Source organism: Papilio machaon, chromosome 13 (genome assembly GCF_912999745.1).
Source record: "Papilio machaon chromosome 13, ilPapMach1.1, whole genome shotgun sequence".
NCBI lineage: Eukaryota > Metazoa > Arthropoda > Insecta > Lepidoptera > Papilionidae > Papilio > Papilio machaon.
The window spans coordinates 5371467-5390694 of NC_059998.1; the positions used below are offsets into that span (position 1 = coordinate 5371467).

Here is a 19228-nt window from a genome sequence, read left to right on the forward strand (position 1 = left end):
GGAAACATAGTGTAAAGTAGGTTTTTAAATCTGCGTTTTCCCGATCTTATGAAGTGACTGTTATCTCTATTCCTTTTCATTTTCAACATCTTTCTTTTCTACCACCCACCAGTTGTGTACACCCAGTCCTTTCCTTTCTTAATATGAGGTTTTGTAGCAACGCACCTGCAAGTCCTTGGGTTTTTGTGTGGAGGAGGCTTACTTTATTTTTGTTCTGTAATGTATTCTGAACGATGGAGAAAAGCATCCTAGGCATTAAACTTATAGATAAACAAAACAGTCAAACTATCAGACAAAAAACAAGCTCCTTAAGTGGAAATGGGCGGGACACGTGATGCGCGCAAAGGACAACAGATGGACAAAACAAGCAACCCTATGGTCTTGCCCGGGAAAAGGCGTGACAATGAGAGGACGACCCAAAGCCCGATGGTCAGACGACATAATAAAAGTAGCAGGAAAATCCTGGTGGAAAACGGCAATAGATAGGGAAAAATGGAGGAGGCCTATACCCAACAGGGGTCATGACTGCTTCTTTTAATTAACTTGTTAACTTTAATTTAAACAATTAATGTATTAAACTATATCATGAAAACAAAGGCTAATTAATTAATTAAAGGTTTTTTAATATGCTCTTTATAACTGGTCATAAATCTAGACAAAGACTTTTGTTTGTATTAAAAAAATAAATTACAAATCCCAAAGTATATTTTTGTACAAAGTGAAGATTTCATATTAGGTAACTAAATATTTATAGATGTTTAGAAATTCAAGTTTTTTCATATATACCTTAAAAACTAAAGTTATCAGTTTCCGCGTCACGACGTGGTGCTTTTAGTCAATTCTTATTAATTAACTAACGGTTGCCCGCACTTGCGTAAGCGCAGAGTTAAAAAAGAACATAAGTTTATTATAAGACTAGCAGTCGCCAAGACTTCGTCAACGCAAAATTGATAAAAAAGTATCCTATAAAAATGCTCGCACACATCAGATTACCTACGATTTTGGTGTTGACCCGAAATAAACGAAGCTTGCAACACATTAATTTTAAAAATCGTTTTTTCGTTATACTATAGGTAAAGCAAACAAAACATGTACACGAAATACGATTTTTTTAATTTAGATATTACATACGGACACACCATTTTATTATGTGTATAGAAGATTGGTGTTGTAGCACTGTATAATAATATCCCCATCCCTTTCATTATCTTTGAATCTCTAGATTGATGCCACCATGGGACACCTACAAGCTGCGATGACCTCTTAAAAATCTATTCGATTTTATATAGAGGTATCATCTTATTAATCTTATAAATGCAAACGTGTAGATGTTTGGATGGTTGTTTGTAAGAAGATATCTACAGAACCGCTAAACGGATCACGCTGAAATTTGACATGGATGTAGAACATAAAAGAATACAAAAACTTAATTAGCCGATGTCTGGAAAAAGACATCGGCTAATTAATTTTCTTCATAGGTGGGCATTAACTCGTTAATCGTTAGTTAACGAAGTTAACATTTTGCTTAACGGATTAACTTTTAAGTTAACTTCAAAAGTGTTAATGCTTTTGTTAACTTCCATTAAACTCAACTTCCACCACGCCACGCTCGTAAGTTCAGCTATGTTCGGCGACTGTCAGCGAGTCGAATAGTGAACAAACGAGTTGATAATGGATATATGGTAAGTTCGCGTGCAAGTGTAATGCATAAGAGCGTCCAGGAAAGACGTGAACAACAGGATAAAATTAAAAGAAGGTTCGAAAACACTTTACTGCATTCATACTTTCACACTTAGTCTAATACTTGAGATACAAATACCACTAACTGACTCCAGGTTCAATTGCAGTCAAAATAATCAAGTGTGAAATGTATAGTGTTATTAATGTAGTAAAACAAGTCATCATAATCTCCCAGGCCTTTTCCTATCATGTGGGGTTGGCACATAAGGTTTTATTTTTTAAACCTTAAGTAAAGCTTTGGCTTAAGTTTTTACGGCCGGGTGCCTTCCTGTCGCCAACCCTACTTGGGAGGAATATCTTAAAATTAAATATAATATAAACTAAATAATAATAGCTAATTTAAAATTACTTTAGTTATAAAACATTGTTAGTAAAACACAACATCAAGTTCTTGTCTTGATAATCGTCCTATATTGATCTTTTAAAACATTATTCACTCCAATAGATGAGGTCGATCTGATGATTCAAAGTTGCAGTATATTTGCATTATCAAGTGTTAAACATTTATTTTTCCATATAGTGAAACAAGTCTCGACACAATAAGTGTAAAATTGTAAATTCAATTTACAAAAGTGTGTGCAATTCGTGCGTATTATCAAAAGTCATTAAAAGATCTTCTTTTCACTTCTTTTACCTATTTCTCTCAGCCTCAAAAGCAGTATAATTGTGGTATGGTTAATTTTTAACGATGAACTTTAACTCGCGTTTAATTTTCGAGAATTTAACGCTTTAACGATTAACGAAGTTAACTTTTTAATTAACGAATTAGCGATTAACGAAGTTAACTTTCCGATTAACTGTGCCTTTCTTTGATTCCGCGTGGATGGAATCGCGCGCTACAGCGAGTCTTTCAAGCCAAGTTTGTGGTCTTTAATTATTTTGTAGGTCCCAGTTTGTAAAAAGCTATAAACTACGGCTGTAATTAAAAAACTAGAAATGAAACCCTTTTGTAACATCGACAAAATCGTTGGAATGCTTATTCTATGACATTTTATTAGACAAATTGACAGATTTCGTCATTTCTAATCTGTCGAAAAATTATGATGACAGCGACAGCCGCGACAAGGTTATTTTTCCTTTGTTTGTGTACAACTGAAATTCCTTGAAAAATTGTTATAATCGTGACTCATTTTTAGACACAATAGTGTTACATTGTCTATAAACCGTTTTTTAAGATCAAGGAATGCGCTTTTTATTTTAATTCACCATGTCATTGCCAATAGAAGAAGATCCTATCATAAACGCTGATATTAGAGATGATGTTACAAGTAGCAATCGTAATCTAGTTGAGGTTGATCGAGGTAAATACCTTATTCCGGATTTTACTATCATAATAAGAAACACTACATTCTGTTTATTAAGCAATACATTAAATTACTTCTACTCAATCGTTTTTATTGTTGTAAAGTGATTAGTGTAATTATATTTTTATTGGCCTATTTATCTTGCGATGTAATTTTTATCAGTGTTCTTATGACAGCCAATGAAAAATTATCCATTATGCCATTAAAGTTTACTTTTATGTTTAGAGGAAACTACAGGATGGATCAAAAGTCGGACAGTGCTAGGCATCATGGGGTTTCTTGGTTTCGCCAACGTGTATGCCATGCGTGTAAATCTGTCCGTAGCTATTGTGGCCATGGTAAACTCAACAACTGTACAGAACAATTCCACACTAGATGTATGCTTAGCACCAACCCCCAGCAACACTACCATACCACCAGTAAGTACATTTAAAGTATTATTTAGTTCATATTATATATTTGTCTCAATATTCACATAGCAAAACCCTGTGGTTTTACTGTTAATAAAGCACACCCTATTATTCTCTGCTATCTTAATTGACTACTTGCCTTACGTACTATTGTTCTTTATGTACTGGTCAAAATACTAAGATTTCCAAAGCACTTCAATTAATGTATCCAAACATTGTTACAGAAGCCGGGTGAATTTAATTGGGATGCAGGACAACAGAGTATTATTTTAGGATCATTCTTTTATGGATATGTTTTAACACAGGTAATACAATTGAATATTTATTTCTTGTGTATTTGAAATAAATCTTATATGGATCAAATTATTAACTTGATTTGACAAAACAACTATAAGATTGTATAAGATTGATTGATAAATATTGGTTTCAGTCATTCATAAATTATTAACTACAATGTTATAAAATGTATTTATTTTTAGATACCAGGTGGAAGGATAGCTGAAATATTTGGTGGAAAACTTGTCTATGGGATAGGAGTTCTGTTAACTGCAATATTTACTATTTTAAGTCCCATAGCAGCGAAAGTAGACTTTAAGTTCTTTATAGTTGTGCGAGTACTGGAAGGTTTGGGTGAAGGTGTGACATACCCTGCCATGCACGCTATGCTTGCTAGATGGATACCACCATTAGAAAGATCAAAATTTGCTGCATATGTTTATGCAGGTAAGCAACTTAGTATTTGTTATTCAAATAGTATTTAACCCCTTGACACACATATAAAGTGTTTTAATTAAATGCTGTTTTCATTGCGATTCTTGGTGTTTATGTGTTTGCCCATGCAATTATGTTAACCGTATTGTTGTGAGGGGGAATGTATCCTCTACAGTCTAAACAAAACAGCATCTACCTATCTAATCTAATAATATACTGCCTGATGTTAGCCAAAGACTTGACTTGTTCTTGATTTCTCGGAGATGTCAAAGTCTACAATGGCACATGAAATTAATGATGTTTCAGAGACGTCATTGTATCTTGACATACAATGACGTCTCTGATTAATATTTAATTAATATTTTTTGATCTACTGTCACATTGTTGATAAATACGAGTATATCAGTAATATTTATATTTAAGTATGGAACATCTTTTCGTTATGTTTTAGATGAGTAAAAGATGCATTATTCCAACCCAAAAACTAAATTTTCTAAAAACACCATTTATGCTAAACTTTGTTAATTTCACAATAATTGACATCAAATTCATGTTAATATTATTAATATAGTTTGAAATTCTTTGAAACACATGAAATATTAAAATATAAAACTTTGTATTTACGAGATCTTTTTTGAATAATTTTTTGTATAAAAATGTGAATTGTTCTTTTGTACTCTATGCTGTATCTTGTTCTAGGTTCAAATATAGGCACAGTAATATCTTTACCAATATCTGGCTGGCTCTGTACCCTTGATTATGCTGGAGGCTGGCCCCTATGCTTTTATCTATTCGGAGGTCTCGGTGTATTGTGGTTTGTTGCATGGATGTTCCTTATTTACGATACTCCACAAAATCATCCAAGGATTTGTCCAAAAGAGGTTGAATATATTACAAATTCTATCGGTGTTCAAGTAAGTAAAGTCTTTTTTTTAATACAATGATATATGTGATGAAAAGAGTTACATCTCTTAAGATATCTCATAAAAGACGTAACTTTGTTTGCCGGGTGGGTCAACATTATATTTTTTTCGATTTGTTATTAAAAATTAATAAAAGAGAATTTAAGATCATGAAAGTATCAAAGGGGTCAAACACTTTAGTCCATTAACTAACAACAATAACTCTTTCCCTTCCCACCCTTTTCTTATTAGGAAAGGATGGGAAGGGGAAGTGGATTTGGCGGAAAAGGGGACGCATAGTAAGGAGAAATATCCTCTTTCTGTGCGTCCCCTTCTCCGTTGATTAAAGGTAAGCAATGCATCTGCATTTGTGGATGTCTATGGGTAAAGGAATCCAGGTGGTCGTTTGCTCGTTTGCCATCTTTTGATATAAAAAAAAAAACTTTCTAAATGAAATGCCATATGATTGAAAGTGAATAAATTAAAATATAAATGTAAGGATTTATACTTATTTAAAAAATAATAAAACTTTACAATAACAATTACATTATATATCAATGGTTCTAATGTAAACAGTGATAGCAATAATTTTGTTATGCATATTATCACTAGAGTGGGACAGTAGGTCGCAGATGTGAGTCAACTCATGATGTCATTTATAGTCCAAGAGCTAGTGAACCCTGGGAGTAACGGTCTCCCTGTAAGGTTAGAAATTTGTATACTTACGATTTATGACATGCTAAGAGCAATAGCCATGACCTGGCAGGCGTCAGCCCTGCACGTCATCAGCCCCTTTATTTTTTGGACTGTTAAGTAAATTGAGTTTCAAAACTTGTTTCTGTAAATTTGAAAATTTAATAGGATAAAGTTTATTTATTGTACATCTTAAAAAAAAATTGACAGGCGATTACAATAAGCAGAAGTATATGACAGATCAATTAGAAAACGTACAGTTGATGAGGTAAAATAAACTTTATCCTGTATACTTAAAATTTTTATATGTTTTCAAGTTAACGTCTCAGAGTAAATATGTACAATGCCAGGCGGTTTTGAACAGCATAAGACCTTGACAGGCGAGGGGACAGCTGCTAAGGGCGTGCAAATAAGAACGCATATAATACAGTAAATGCAATGTATTTTATTGGGTTTTATGCAATCTACATTATTTTTAACATTCATTTTCTTCAGCATCATTCGAAATTTCGCTATCACTGTTTTCATCATCATCTGATTCTTCAACAATGTTTTCCTCATCTGAAAATAGTAAAAAAAATAATATTTTAATGAATCAATAAGGTTGTTAAGAATTAAATATCAAGCTCAATTACATAGGACTCCGTATTAAATGTTACGGAATAAAATAGTTGTATGTTACCTGAAATGCATTCCTCAGTTTCAGTCGATTGTGCTGTGGCAGTATCAGCAGGTCCTTGTAAAAATATGTCGTATATAGAAGATGGAACCGTATTCCCCTCAAACCAATTAAATTCGTAACGACTATCAATTAAGTTCCAACCGTTATTTTCAGGTGTAAGAATTGTTGGTTCTTTTAAATTACAATTTCGCCATATATTTGTAATGTAGGCAGTTCTCAATAATTGTTGATGTAGTTCACGTTTGCAGGGTGTTAAATTCGATGAATCATAGCTTACTACTTTTTTCATAAGCACTTTAGGATTATTTGTGTTGTACGTAGCAAGGAACGTTTCATAACGTGCATTATTTAACTTTGAACATTTCAAACCATACATTTGGCATACAAATTTCTCTAGTATCGGGAAAATTTTTTCTTTCTTCTGTACTATTTCTGCGTTTCCTAATTCTTTGAATGCCTTCTGATATACACTCGATTTCTGCAATATTTGGAATGGTTTTTTTTTTTACCTCTTCTTGAAAAGGACGGATTGAAATCGCAACCGATTAATGCATGAAATCCCGGTAAGCTTTGGCATATAGAAGGTCCCAATTTTGTATATTTAGTTCAGAAATATTTATCCATTTTTTACAATTATTAGTGCCATATTCCATATAGATTTTTTAATTATTATTGTGGAGATGGTCCATGTTTCCGAGCATCGGAGCATTTATCGGGAATACCATAGTAAACTTAAATTACAAACAATGCCATACTTATAGTGTCCACAATAACTGTGATTGTCGATGTAAATGATGATTTATCGTGCCAACATCATGAAGAGGCTGATACAAAAATAATATACCATACATGCCAAATGGATGAAGATTTATCCGACGTATTAATAAAAACATGTGACACAGACATTTTAATATTACTGCTCGGAAACATGGACCATCTCCACAATAATAATTAAAAATCTATATGGAATATGGCACTAATAATTGTAAAAAATGGATAAGTATTTCTGAACTAAATATACAAAATTGGGACCTTCTATATGCCAAAGCTTACCGGGATTTCATGCATTAATCGGTTGCGATTTCAATCCGTCCTTTTCAAGAAGAGGTAAAAAAAAAAACCATTCCAAATATTGCAGAAATCGAGTGTATATCAGAAGGCATTCAAAGAATTAGGAAACGCAGAAATAGTACAGAAGAAAGAAAAAATTTTCCCGATACTAGAGAAATTTGTATGCCAAATGTATGGTTTGAAATGTTCAAAGTTAAATAATGCACGTTATGAAACGTTCCTTGCTACGTACAACACAAATAATCCTAAAGTGCTTATGAAAAAAGTAGTAAGCTATGATTCATCGAATTTAACACCCTGCAAACGTGAACTACATCAACAATTATTGAGAACTGCCTACATTACAAATATATGGCGAAATTGTAATTTAAAAGAACCAACAATTCTTACACCTGAAAATAACGGTTGGAACTTAATTGATAGTCGTTACGAATTTAATTGGTTTGAGGGGAATACGGTTCCATCTTCTATATACGACATATTTTTACAAGGACCTGCTGATACTGCCACAGCACAATCGACTGAAACTGAGGAATGCATTTCAGGTAACATACAACTATTTTATTCCGTAACATTTAATACGGAGTCCTATGTAATTGAGCTTGATATTTAATTCTTAACAACCTTATTGTTTCATTAAAATATTTTTTTTTACTATTTTCAGATGAGGAAAACATTGTTGAAGAATCAGATGATGATGAAAACAGTGATAGCGAAATTTCGAATGATGCTGAAAAAAATCATCATCATCATCATCATCATCAGCTCACTATACATCCCCACCGAGGGGCTCGGAGCCTACCCCAATTTAGGGGTGACTAGGCCATAGTCAACCACGCTGGCCAAGTGCGGGTTGGTTGACTTCACACATATCATTGAATTTCTTCTCAGATATGTGCAGGTTGCATCACGATGTTTTCCTTCACCGTAAGAACGTCGGATAAATGTACATATGTAAATCGAAAATCGAAAAACACATTGGTACATGGCGGGATTCGAACCCAAGACCTGCAGATTGCAAGTCAAGTGCTTAACCCCTGAGCCACCGACGCTGAAGAAAATGAATGTTAAAAATAATGTAGATTGCATAAAACCCAATAAAATACATTGCATTTACTGTATTATATGCGTTCTTATTTGCACGCCCTTAGCAGCTGTCCCCTCGCCTGTCAAGGTCTTATGCTGTTCAAAACCGCCTGGCATTGTACATATTTACTCTGAGACGTTAACTTGAAAACATATAAAAATTTTAAGTATACAGGATAAAGTTTATTTTACCTCATCAACTGTACGTTTTCTAATTGATCTGTCATATACTTCTGCTTATTGTAATCGCCTGTCAATTTTTTTTTAAGATGTACAATAAATAAACTTTATCCTATTAAATTTTCAAATTTACAGAAACAAGTTTTGAAACTCAATTTACTTAACAGTCCAAAAAATAAAGGGGCTGATGACGTGCAGGGCTGACGCCTGCCAGGTCATGGCTATTGCTCTTAGCATGTCATAAATCGTAAGTATACAAATTTCTAACCTTACAGGGAGACCGTTACTCCCAGGGTTCACTAGCTCTCCAGCTATTATATTTGTATCGGAATTAATGTTCCATGCCTTTATAATTTCTTTTAATGAAAGTGGGTGATACTGAATTTGTTCTTAAAGAGATATTATAGATAGAAGACAGGCGTGAAGTGGAAGTAATTCCGCGTTTCATCTGCGCTCTTTTTGTGCGTCTCCTCCTTCGTCGATTGTATTCTTCCAGACTATGTTCTACATCTGTGCCAAATTTCATCGAGATACATGCAGCCATTCTGGAGATACCTTCAAACAAACATCCATCCATTCATCAATCCATCCATCCATCCCTCCATCCATCTAAACATTCGCATTTATAATATTAGTAAGATAATCAATATTTTTTCAAACAATTACAGGAAGATAAACCATCAATGTCAATACCATGGTGCAAGTTCCTAACCTGCTTACCCCTGTGGGCGATATTGATAGCGCAATGCGGTCAATCCTGGCTCTTTTATACACAACTCACCGAACTACCAACATATATGAACAATATATTGCACTTCGATATTGTATCTGTAAGTTATTATCTATATTAATAAAACGAGCAAAGATTTGTGTTGTTTGTTTGCATTGTATATACTCCTTAACTATTGAAATGATTTGAAAAATTCTTTCACTGTTGGTAAGCTACACTATCCCCCGGTAACTTAGGCTATATTTATTACTAGATGTTTTAAATTCCAACGTTGAGGCTAACGGCAACTGCTATTGTAAATATATTAGATGCAAAAAATGAAGATGTAACAGTGCGCTTTCACTGCTTGATCACATGTACTATCTAAAATGCTTGGTGTTTCTTCTAAAGCAGTGAAAATTCACTGTAAAGTTTTAACTAATTTGATACTGTATTCACCAGTTAGACTTTAATTAATATGAGTTAATATTTCAGAATGCCCGTCTCTCAGCGCTGCCATATCTGACGTCATGGATAGCTGGTATCATAATAAGTATCTTTGCGGATTGGTTGCTGGCCAAGGGTTGGATATCCCGACAGGCCAGTATGAAGCTGTGGAATACAGTTGGTATGTAATTTTATACATTTAACTTAGCTCAGAGCATAACTTGCCTGATTTATTCTCCTAAGCTAAAATAAAATACGAAATATTTTGTATGTATAACAAAAAAAAAAAATTTTTTTTATTCAATCTTCAAATATTGTTTTAATTATTTATATGTATAATATTGATATTACAACATATAAAAAAGTGTGGTCTCCGACATGTTTTCTGTATCAAATGATTTACATAACAGATCTATACTTGTTCTTATAAACATGCAGTTGATGCAAAGGTTACTATGTCAATGTATAGGTGAAAGATCAATTTAGAAGTTAAATTACTCAGTATAGAATGCTCGCTGATATATTTAATTACTATTTACAGTTACCTTACTAATATTATAAATGCGAATGTTTAGATGGATGGATGTTTGTTTGAAGATATCTCCGGAACGGTTCAACGGATCTTGATGTAATTTGGCACAGAGATAAAACATAGTGTGAAAGAACACATAGGCTACTAATTAAGTTTTTTTTTAATTCCGCGCGAACGGACAGCTAGTAATATTATAAGTGCGAAAGTTTGGATGTATAAATGGATGAATATTTCTTAGAAGATATCTTTAAAATGACTGCATGAATCTAAATCCATACATGGTATAGACGTAAAACACTGTCTGGAAGAACACATACGCGATATAACAAGCTTTTTTTAAATTCCTCGCGGGTGTAGTCACCTGTAAAAGTAAATATTCAATATTTTTCCTAGGTTATGGAAAAAAAATCACTTAGTCTAGTCTCATCATCAGCTCACTATACGTACCCCACTGAGAAGTTCGGAGCCTACCCCAAGTTAGGGGTGACTAGGCCATAGTCAACCACACTGACCAAGTGCGGGTTGACTTACACATATCATTGAATTTCTTCTCAGATATGTGCAGCATCACGATGTTTTCCTTCACCGTAAGAATGTCGGATAAATGTACATATGTAAATCGAAAAATACGTATGTAGGTATATGGCGGGATTCGAACCCAGGACCTGCAGATTGCAAGTCTCGTGCTTAACCCCTGAGCCACCGACACTAGTCTAGTCTAATGACTCATAAAAATATATACATACATGATTGAGGTATTTTTTACAGCGGCATTCGTGCCTGCATTCGGCTTACTGGGTATAGCATGGGCCGGCTGCGACCGCACCGCTGTCATGTTGTTACTCAGCATTACTTCAGCCTTCGGCGGCGCTGTATACGCAGGTATATTGTAATAGTAATCTTACTAATATTATGAATGTTTGGATGTATGTATGGATGGATGTTTGTTGGAAAGTATCTCCAGAACGGGTTTATAGATCTGGATGAAATGTGACACAGATGTAGAATATATTCTGGTAGAACAAATAGGCTACTTATTATGTTTTTTTACAGGCTAGTGTAATAAATATAATAGAATAGTTTTTATTTAGCAACTAAACTTCGGTGACATAGGTTATAATTACTAGACATTTTTAATTCCGCGCGGACGAAGTCGCAAACAACTGCTATTACTATATGCTCTATACTCTTTATACTTTCTCTTCCCCTCCCCACTCTTTTCCTGTAAAGGAAGGATGGGAATGGGAAGGGGTTTTGGTGGAGAAGGCGACTCATAGGAAGGGGAGATATTCTCTTTCTGTGTGTCCCCTCCTCGATCGATTAAAGGTAGGCATCTGTAATCACAGATGTCTATAGGCAGCGGTTGCTTCACTATTTCAGTGAATTAGGTGGTCGTTTGCTCGTTTGTTACTTATCCGTCTTAGAAAATAGAGATGGAGTGAAGAAGAGTTGAAGAAGGCATTGACGTGATTGGAATTAGTAGTAACAAATTGCATGGGGTTATTTCAGGTAACCAGATGAACCATATTGACTTGTCGCCGCAGTTTGCGGGTACAATGTATGGAATTACGAACGCGGCCAGCAATATCTGCGGCTTCATGGCACCTTATGTCATCGGACAGATCATCAGCTCGGATCAGGTGATCTTGTGTTACATAATTGATATAGTTATTGTTATAAAATTTCTGATTGATTATAATTTTGTTGTATATTTTGCAGCAAACACTAGGGCAATGGCGGGAAGTGTTCTACTTGGCTGCCGCCATTGATTTAGCAGCAAATCTTTTCTACTTATTCTTTGCAAGCACCGAGGAGCAGGTAAAATAAATCTTACTATATAAATGCGAATGTTTAGATGGATGGATGGATACTTGCGAAGTTATCTCCGAAACAGCTCAACGAATCTTGATGAAATTTGGCACAGATGTATGACATAGACTGCAAGGACACATGGGCGCTACTTATAAGTTTGTTTTTAATTCTGTGCGTACGGAGTCGCGGGCGATAGCTAGTTATATATAATATTCTAAATAATATTTTTTTAATGTGAAAATTGTACTTTTTATGTCATTGTACGTGTTTCGGCAGTGACAATTCAAGTTTAGGTTTGCATTTTAAATTTTACCTTAAAATTCTTTGATTCCAAAGTTTTGGTACCTAAGTTAGTACCAAGTTTAGTGCTTTAACTTATATTTAAACGTTATTAATTAATATTCAGTATTACTGCACTGCCCGACGTGGCGATGGGGGGGGCTGTGCGGTAAGCATTCCCTGCCCCCCATTGTTTAATTTGCTGCAAAAATTTTAATTAACAAAACTTTGTTATAAGAAAGTATTGGTTTAAATCGTATATTTTTTTGTTACAGGACTGGTCTAGACCGGACAACGACGATATGACAGCGTCCGCGCCTGTAGAGAGTATAATGTACCCAGAGTCGTAATGTCGGCGTGTGGCGCGCGCGGACACCGCACTGTGACGTCACAACGTGCATGTCTGCGCACACGCACGCGTTCGTCCTAGATAAAACTCAGCCATGTGACAAACGATCTATCTTATTTAAATAAAAACACCTACGTTATGTAAAGAATTAATAATCATGGCGGTACGCTATTTCAGTTATTTTGGGTAAAAGTGAAGTGATAATATGGATACTTGCGTCGCATTCCATCTCTCACCTTAGACAATGTGTAAGGATGTACGACGTTTTTAATTTATTGTTAAGCCCTTTTTTCACTGCCGCAGATGTCGCGTGTAGTGGAAAAGTGGCCTTTATCTCGCTCAAACGAAATGTCATATGTCTTAGTGAGAAGCGTCTAATGGCGATTTACTTAAAAGTAAACTTTTTTAAAAGTAAAAAGATAACCAAGTTTTTTTTTTTAGTTTGCTAATCCGTTCTTTTAACCGTTTTATAATCGTCTTTTTTTAAATCATATTATTTAATAGATTTATATGATAAAGTAAAAGGGAATTGTTTTATAATTTATAATTTTTAACTTTTTAATAATATAATCTGTGGAATGATTTTGTAAAGATATCAGGAACATATGTTTTATTTATTTATTTAAATACATCAACAGGTAAATTATAATACATGCACAATAATATAACAAAGCAACAAACGGAAACACCAAAACTTTATATAAACATTATAACCTAATTATCCGATAACTTTTAAAAGAAAATTATGCTTTCCTTCTAAAATGGTAAAGGTGCAAACTTTAACCGATAGCTGTTATTAGAACAAGGTAACTCTCATAGTAATTAAAGTCAATTATGTTTGTGCTATCTTAATTCTACATTGACAAATTTCTAGTACTTTACTCTCTGTTTTAATATTGATTTATATTTAAAAAAAAATCATGTTATCCAAAAATGGTACAGAATAGCTTGCTTTCAGTATTATTTCAACCAAAATGAATATAAATAATAATTTAATAGAAAATTTAAATTAAATTATACATAAGTTTTTGAAACCCTTCGTGTAATTAATTTAATTCACACTTAAATTAATGAAAATAGAAGACATAAGAATAATCCTTAGAAATAAAAAGAAAAAAATTAAACTCAAAAATCTAAAGAGTCGTGAGAAATCGTGAGCAAAAGCTAGTATACATCGGTAAAGTGACCCGGTGAATATATCAAAGTAAATTATGACAGGTCACTAGGACATATGACAGGAGGGCGGTCAATGTCAAATTTCAATATCTTTGATGTCATAATCTATGCCCATGTCGATGAGTCCTATGTATAAGGTCCAAAGTAACAAATTGATTTTTACTTTTTTGTGTTAAAAGCTATCGCTTAATTTAATTACCAACATGCAATAAACAAAATAAACATTTGCTGGTGTAAATGTTATTTTTCTGATGTATTAAAAGTGCGTATGCAGTCTATTTTAATATATCGTCGAAACTTTGAGAGCCTCTTCTGAAAAATTGTCAATTTGCACATTGTATAACCATCGATGTAGGTTTTACGTGTTTCTTCATAATTAAAAACAGCGATATAAAGTCGTTGCACTAAAATCGAACAATTCGTCTTGTTTTCACTCAAATACCCCAAACAAATTCTTATTTGTTAAAATATTGTATAATTAATTATAATTAATTAAGAAACTAAATATTCTAAAAATATAAGAATAAAAATATAAAAGCATAAAATGACAAATATGTGTCAGTATTTAGTAATCATAGTTGGTTATTAATAATCGGGTTTTTATTAAGTTACTTCAAGTAGCTAAGCTACAGTACAAGTTTAACACGTTCCTTATTATTTATTCGCCTCTCTGTAACTTAATTCTTGCTACTTTAATAATAGCTTATAAAGCTAATAATAGCTTAATTATCACTAAAGTATCGTTTGCTATAAATCGCTAAAAACCAAAAAAAAAAAATTTTTTCTTGAAAAAAAAAGTAGGTTGGCAACCCTATTGGTATTTATCGACGACATCGATTTTTTTTCAATGTAGTAAAAGGTGCTTGAAAATCTGCATATTACAGAAAATATGCTAAAAATTTGTTAATCCATTTTGTCAGAAGTCATCGATAGAAAAACCTGATCTATCGCTCGGCGAGCGATCGAATCATCAATACTCCTCATACAAAGAAATTTAAGGTATTCGGATCAATCTTAATGATCTATTATTTTAATCGGCCGTTGGTGTATTTTTACTATGGTTAAATATCGACTACTGGCCGATATAATTAAATATACCCAAAAAAAATAAAAACTCATTCATAATTTTAATACGCTAAACATTCCAAAACTATTCTTAATCATTTTAATATGAACAGTATTCATTTGTGATTTGATTTCGGATGTTATTTAGTTATTATGATTTTCATAGTGATAACAAAATTATATTTACATATATATTTGCTATGTTTCATGATTATTGTTTGAATCTCTTTAAATTCGCACATATTTTTAAACATTATCAATGTTATTATATATATATATCTTTGTAATTTGATTATTTGTTTTTAATAAATCTTTTGAATGTGACGTATCAAGAATTTTTCTAAAAATGTACATATAAATTGTATTTTTGTAGATTGTAAAAATCAAATATATTCTATAAAATTAAAACATGTTTTAATATCCTGTCTTAATTTGATTTAATTCATCTTAAAAAGTTTTAGAAAAAAATATCGTTAGAAGAGATTATTCTCTACTTAAAGTTCAACGCCAATATCAGAAATTATAGTTGCTCTATTTCTAAATGCTAGTACATTTATAGCTGACTGAGCTCTATGTTGACCAACTTTAAGGTTACTTTCGTGACCATGTGACGTTACAATTTATAATTGTTGCTAAATTCGTCATATGTCATTGCAAGGTGTCATTTCATCTGAATAAAATCAATAAACGCTTTAATTACTTACATAATCCACAAAAACGGTAATTATTTCAAACAAAATGAGCTGTAATTTGTGTGACCAAATTTACCTTGTCTCTCCGACCGTTATTTCTTTTACTTAAAAGTAATGAATACGAACAAAAAGCAAAGGGATATGACGGCGGCCCTTTTTCTCGTCAGGAAATATTGTTGTAAATATGACCATAAACACATCGGTCGTTAAGCTTTGTTAATGGTCCGTTCGGCCACGTTGCCTTTGCCTTTGGCGGCTCGTATACTTTTTCTCAACTCCCGCGTAACCGTTTTAAAGATTTCACAGTAAAATTGACGGGTTGAGACGAAAACTTTAAGGACAATAGCCGGCGAATTATTTAGCAAACACACGCCCGCTCGAGCCGGCAAATACTTTGTTAACGGTTAATTGCAAGGGTTTGTCAATAATAACTTTGCCTTTGTTAAATATTTTTACGCATAAATTTTACGACTTCGCGTCGCAGAAAGGTTTAAAAATTTCGTTACATTGTAATTGAATTTTAATTGCCGTTTATACCGCAAGGACAAATAAACATTGTCGCATGTTGGCAGGTAAATTTTGCAATCATGTTTTAAGAGTTATTTTGTACCGGTTGTAACATTTTATACATATTATAACTTTAAAAAGTGACTATAATATATAAATATGGTATAATCAAAACCCGTAGATAAAGATATAGTCTAGTAGAATAATGTTGTAGTAGAAACAAAACTTTCGCATTTCAAATGAAAGTTGCGCCTTACAACTGTAACTAATTGTAATTTGTAACTAACAATGAGATAATCGTGTAAATATTAAAAACTATATTAGTATTCGATCGTGATAAAAATAAGGTACGATAAACAACTGATTTTGTTTTAAAAGCGAAGTCAGTTAAGATGATACTAAAATCCTATAGCGAAACTGTTAAAGCTATACTCACTATCGAAAATCTTAAACATATTAAATACAACGCTCAATCGTGTCTTTGATTTAATTAGAAAATTATTTTAACATATTCTCAGTCTGTTAACATATATAATATTGTATAAATGTAGAGTTTATTTTCTTTTATGCGTTTCTTTTAGTTTTAAAGTGCGTATTACTGAATGTTAAATATGTAGTTGCAAATTGTTAATTTCTATTAACGCTGACTTTTACGCACTTCTTGTGAAAGCTGTTTTAAAGTGTCGAAATAAATAAAAGACTGCGTAATTGTCCGTAAGAAGAGCTTTACAATTCATTACTAAGCGCTTTGCAAGGATCGTGGAGGCTACTACAATATTACACCCTTTCACAATTTCGTTACGCTGTGGCGTGATAATAAAGAAATTGTTCTCTCTACCCTTACTAACATTATGCATATAAAACTGTCACCAACTTTCTTTACAAAACATCTTTGTGTTTTCGATAACAATAAAACCGACGTAAAACAAATTCTATTTCAACCTCAAAATAGCTTCCTCGAACCGCAGTGGACAAAATAGTGTTTTGTACGCACGTGATTGTTTTAATTTGGAAGAAGCGAGAGGGGTGTGCGAGAACTGCGTCAAATGGAAGTCCGCAACAACTGCTTACCCCCACTGGATTACGGACACAAATATCATATTTCGTACACATGATGTATTTACGTTCCTGATAACGAAAAAAAACATTTTTTTCAGTTTGTCCGCAAAGTCGCGTATGTTCCGGGTAATCTAGGGAACGGCTGGAGCGATTTTCACAGGACTTTGACGGGTAGATGACGGGTATAGGCTTCTTTACATGAAAAAACCATAAAATAACGCAAGGCGATTAAATTTCTTTAATTTAAAATCAATCCCGAACCATATTGGTGACCACTAGTGGTCTACAGACCACTGGTTAGGCACCATTGCACTAGTTGGTAAAAAAAAAATTGTACGAACAAAGGAAACGATACACATTTGAGTACAGTTAAGATCCTTCAAAGAACATTATTGTCAAAAACAAAAAACCAATCTGCAAACAAAACTTGCTCTATTTTCGGTTTTATCTCGGCCTAACAGTAATGTACCTAACAGTTTTAAAATAGAGCACATTCTATTGTTTTGTTTTTTTTTTATTGGTAATAGTAAAACATGAATACAACTTAAAAACTTTTTGACCGTTACCGAAATTGTAACATTTTTTGTTTAATATTTAAAAAAAACTTACCGTTGCGTCAGTACCAGGTTTGAATTGCAAGAATTTTTTATCTATGAGTGAATTGTTTATTGCACTATATAGGTAGTTACTGTTGTAATTTTAATTAGTATATTACTACTTCTTAAATAATTTGCACAATTGAATTTTATGTTCCTAAAAAACTTACTTTAATGTATTGTCTTTTGCAGTTTTAATTATACATATTTTAAGTTTAAACTAAATTCGTTCATTGAATTGTTTATTTTCCGCCTTTCTATCCGACCATAAACATGGTGGAAACGTGTTGTTTTGAAACCCATATGTGACTGTCAAAATTCTGATAATGGAGAGAAGTGGAAGTAATTAACAAAGCTAAACCTACAACGAAGAGAGAATTTAAATTTCTGTCTTTTCCATATTAAGTTACACTTGAAAACATTTTCTATATTTTTTTAAAATTCTATTCGTTGTAATAAGCTTAAGCGCTAATTGTTGATTTTATACAAGGTTATAGGTATTTAAAAGGCAACTTGTCTATGGAAAACAATGAATGAACAAAGACCTCAAGCGTAGGCTAATGAGGCCTGTGGGCTGCGAGCGCCTGACAGCGTTTGCATATGCAATAGAGGTTACCGCATATTTACCACACGATGTTGAATCTTTGGACAGTATCAAATTATATACTCGTACACAATTTATGTACTCACTGGCATGTGCTTTTCCGGCGTTTAAGACAAATTTGCGCAATGCTTTTTCTTCTTGCACCGAAAATACCAATAGAATATACATATTTAATTATGATTTAATTCATGTCGTTGTCCATAATTTGCTTGAATTGGCGTCAGTTTTTGAGTAACGTAAATTATTAATAAATCTGTAGTATAATTATACTTTTAGTATTTTATATTTTGATTTATGGTAACCCTAGTGCCGTCAATGGGCCGGTCTCTTTGATGTGCCGACTGGCGGGACTAGATGTGGACATGTTTATGCGCCGCATCGATACGCGGGAAGTGAGCCGCGACGACAATCACATCAACATTACCTTAATAAGCTCAGTAAATAGGAATTTAGCTTCCTAATACAACTTCTTATAATATTCAATAGTTACGACAGAAATTGTAAGTTATACTGTATATACTGAAGAATTAGGCGTCCATTTCAGCTCTACGAAAATTTAAACAACTTTGTCAACACAAGCTGATAGGCCTCGTAAGAACTAAATTTTCCTTTGGAAAAAAAG

The 19228-nt window shown here is 33.1% G+C and overlaps 1 protein-coding gene across 1 annotated transcript; it reads left to right on the plus strand.

The window, feature by feature from the left end:
* The first annotated feature begins 2780 nt into the window (after window positions 1-2780).
* LOC106710565 (putative inorganic phosphate cotransporter) lies at window positions 2781-13076 on the plus strand. Its single transcript, XM_014502648.2, has 11 exons — window positions 2781-3041; window positions 3270-3463; window positions 3679-3759; window positions 3934-4177; window positions 4865-5079; window positions 9448-9609; window positions 9984-10116; window positions 11236-11349; window positions 11977-12107; window positions 12187-12285; window positions 12834-13076. The coding sequence occupies exons 1-11, from the start codon at window positions 2948-2950 to the stop codon at window positions 12906-12908; spliced, it is 1542 nt and encodes a 513-aa protein (XP_014358134.2). The 5' UTR covers window positions 2781-2947; the 3' UTR covers window positions 12909-13076.
* The last annotated feature ends 6152 nt before the right edge of the window (window positions 13077-19228 follow it).

What these genes read in the sequence shown, in the direction of transcription:
- LOC106710565 (XM_014502648.2), top strand. Translation starts at nt 2,948, where the DNA reads ATGTCATTGCCAATAGAAGAAGATCCTATCATAAACGCTGATATTAGA. An exon ending in TGCACTTCGATATTGTATCT is followed by an intron (nt 9,610 to 9,983) that starts GTAAGTTATTAT and finishes TTAATATTTCAG; the next exon opens with AATGCCCGTCTCTCAGCGCT. An exon ending in AGATCATCAGCTCGGATCAG is followed by an intron (nt 12,108 to 12,186) that starts GTGATCTTGTGT and finishes TATATTTTGCAG; the next exon opens with CAAACACTAGGGCAATGGCG.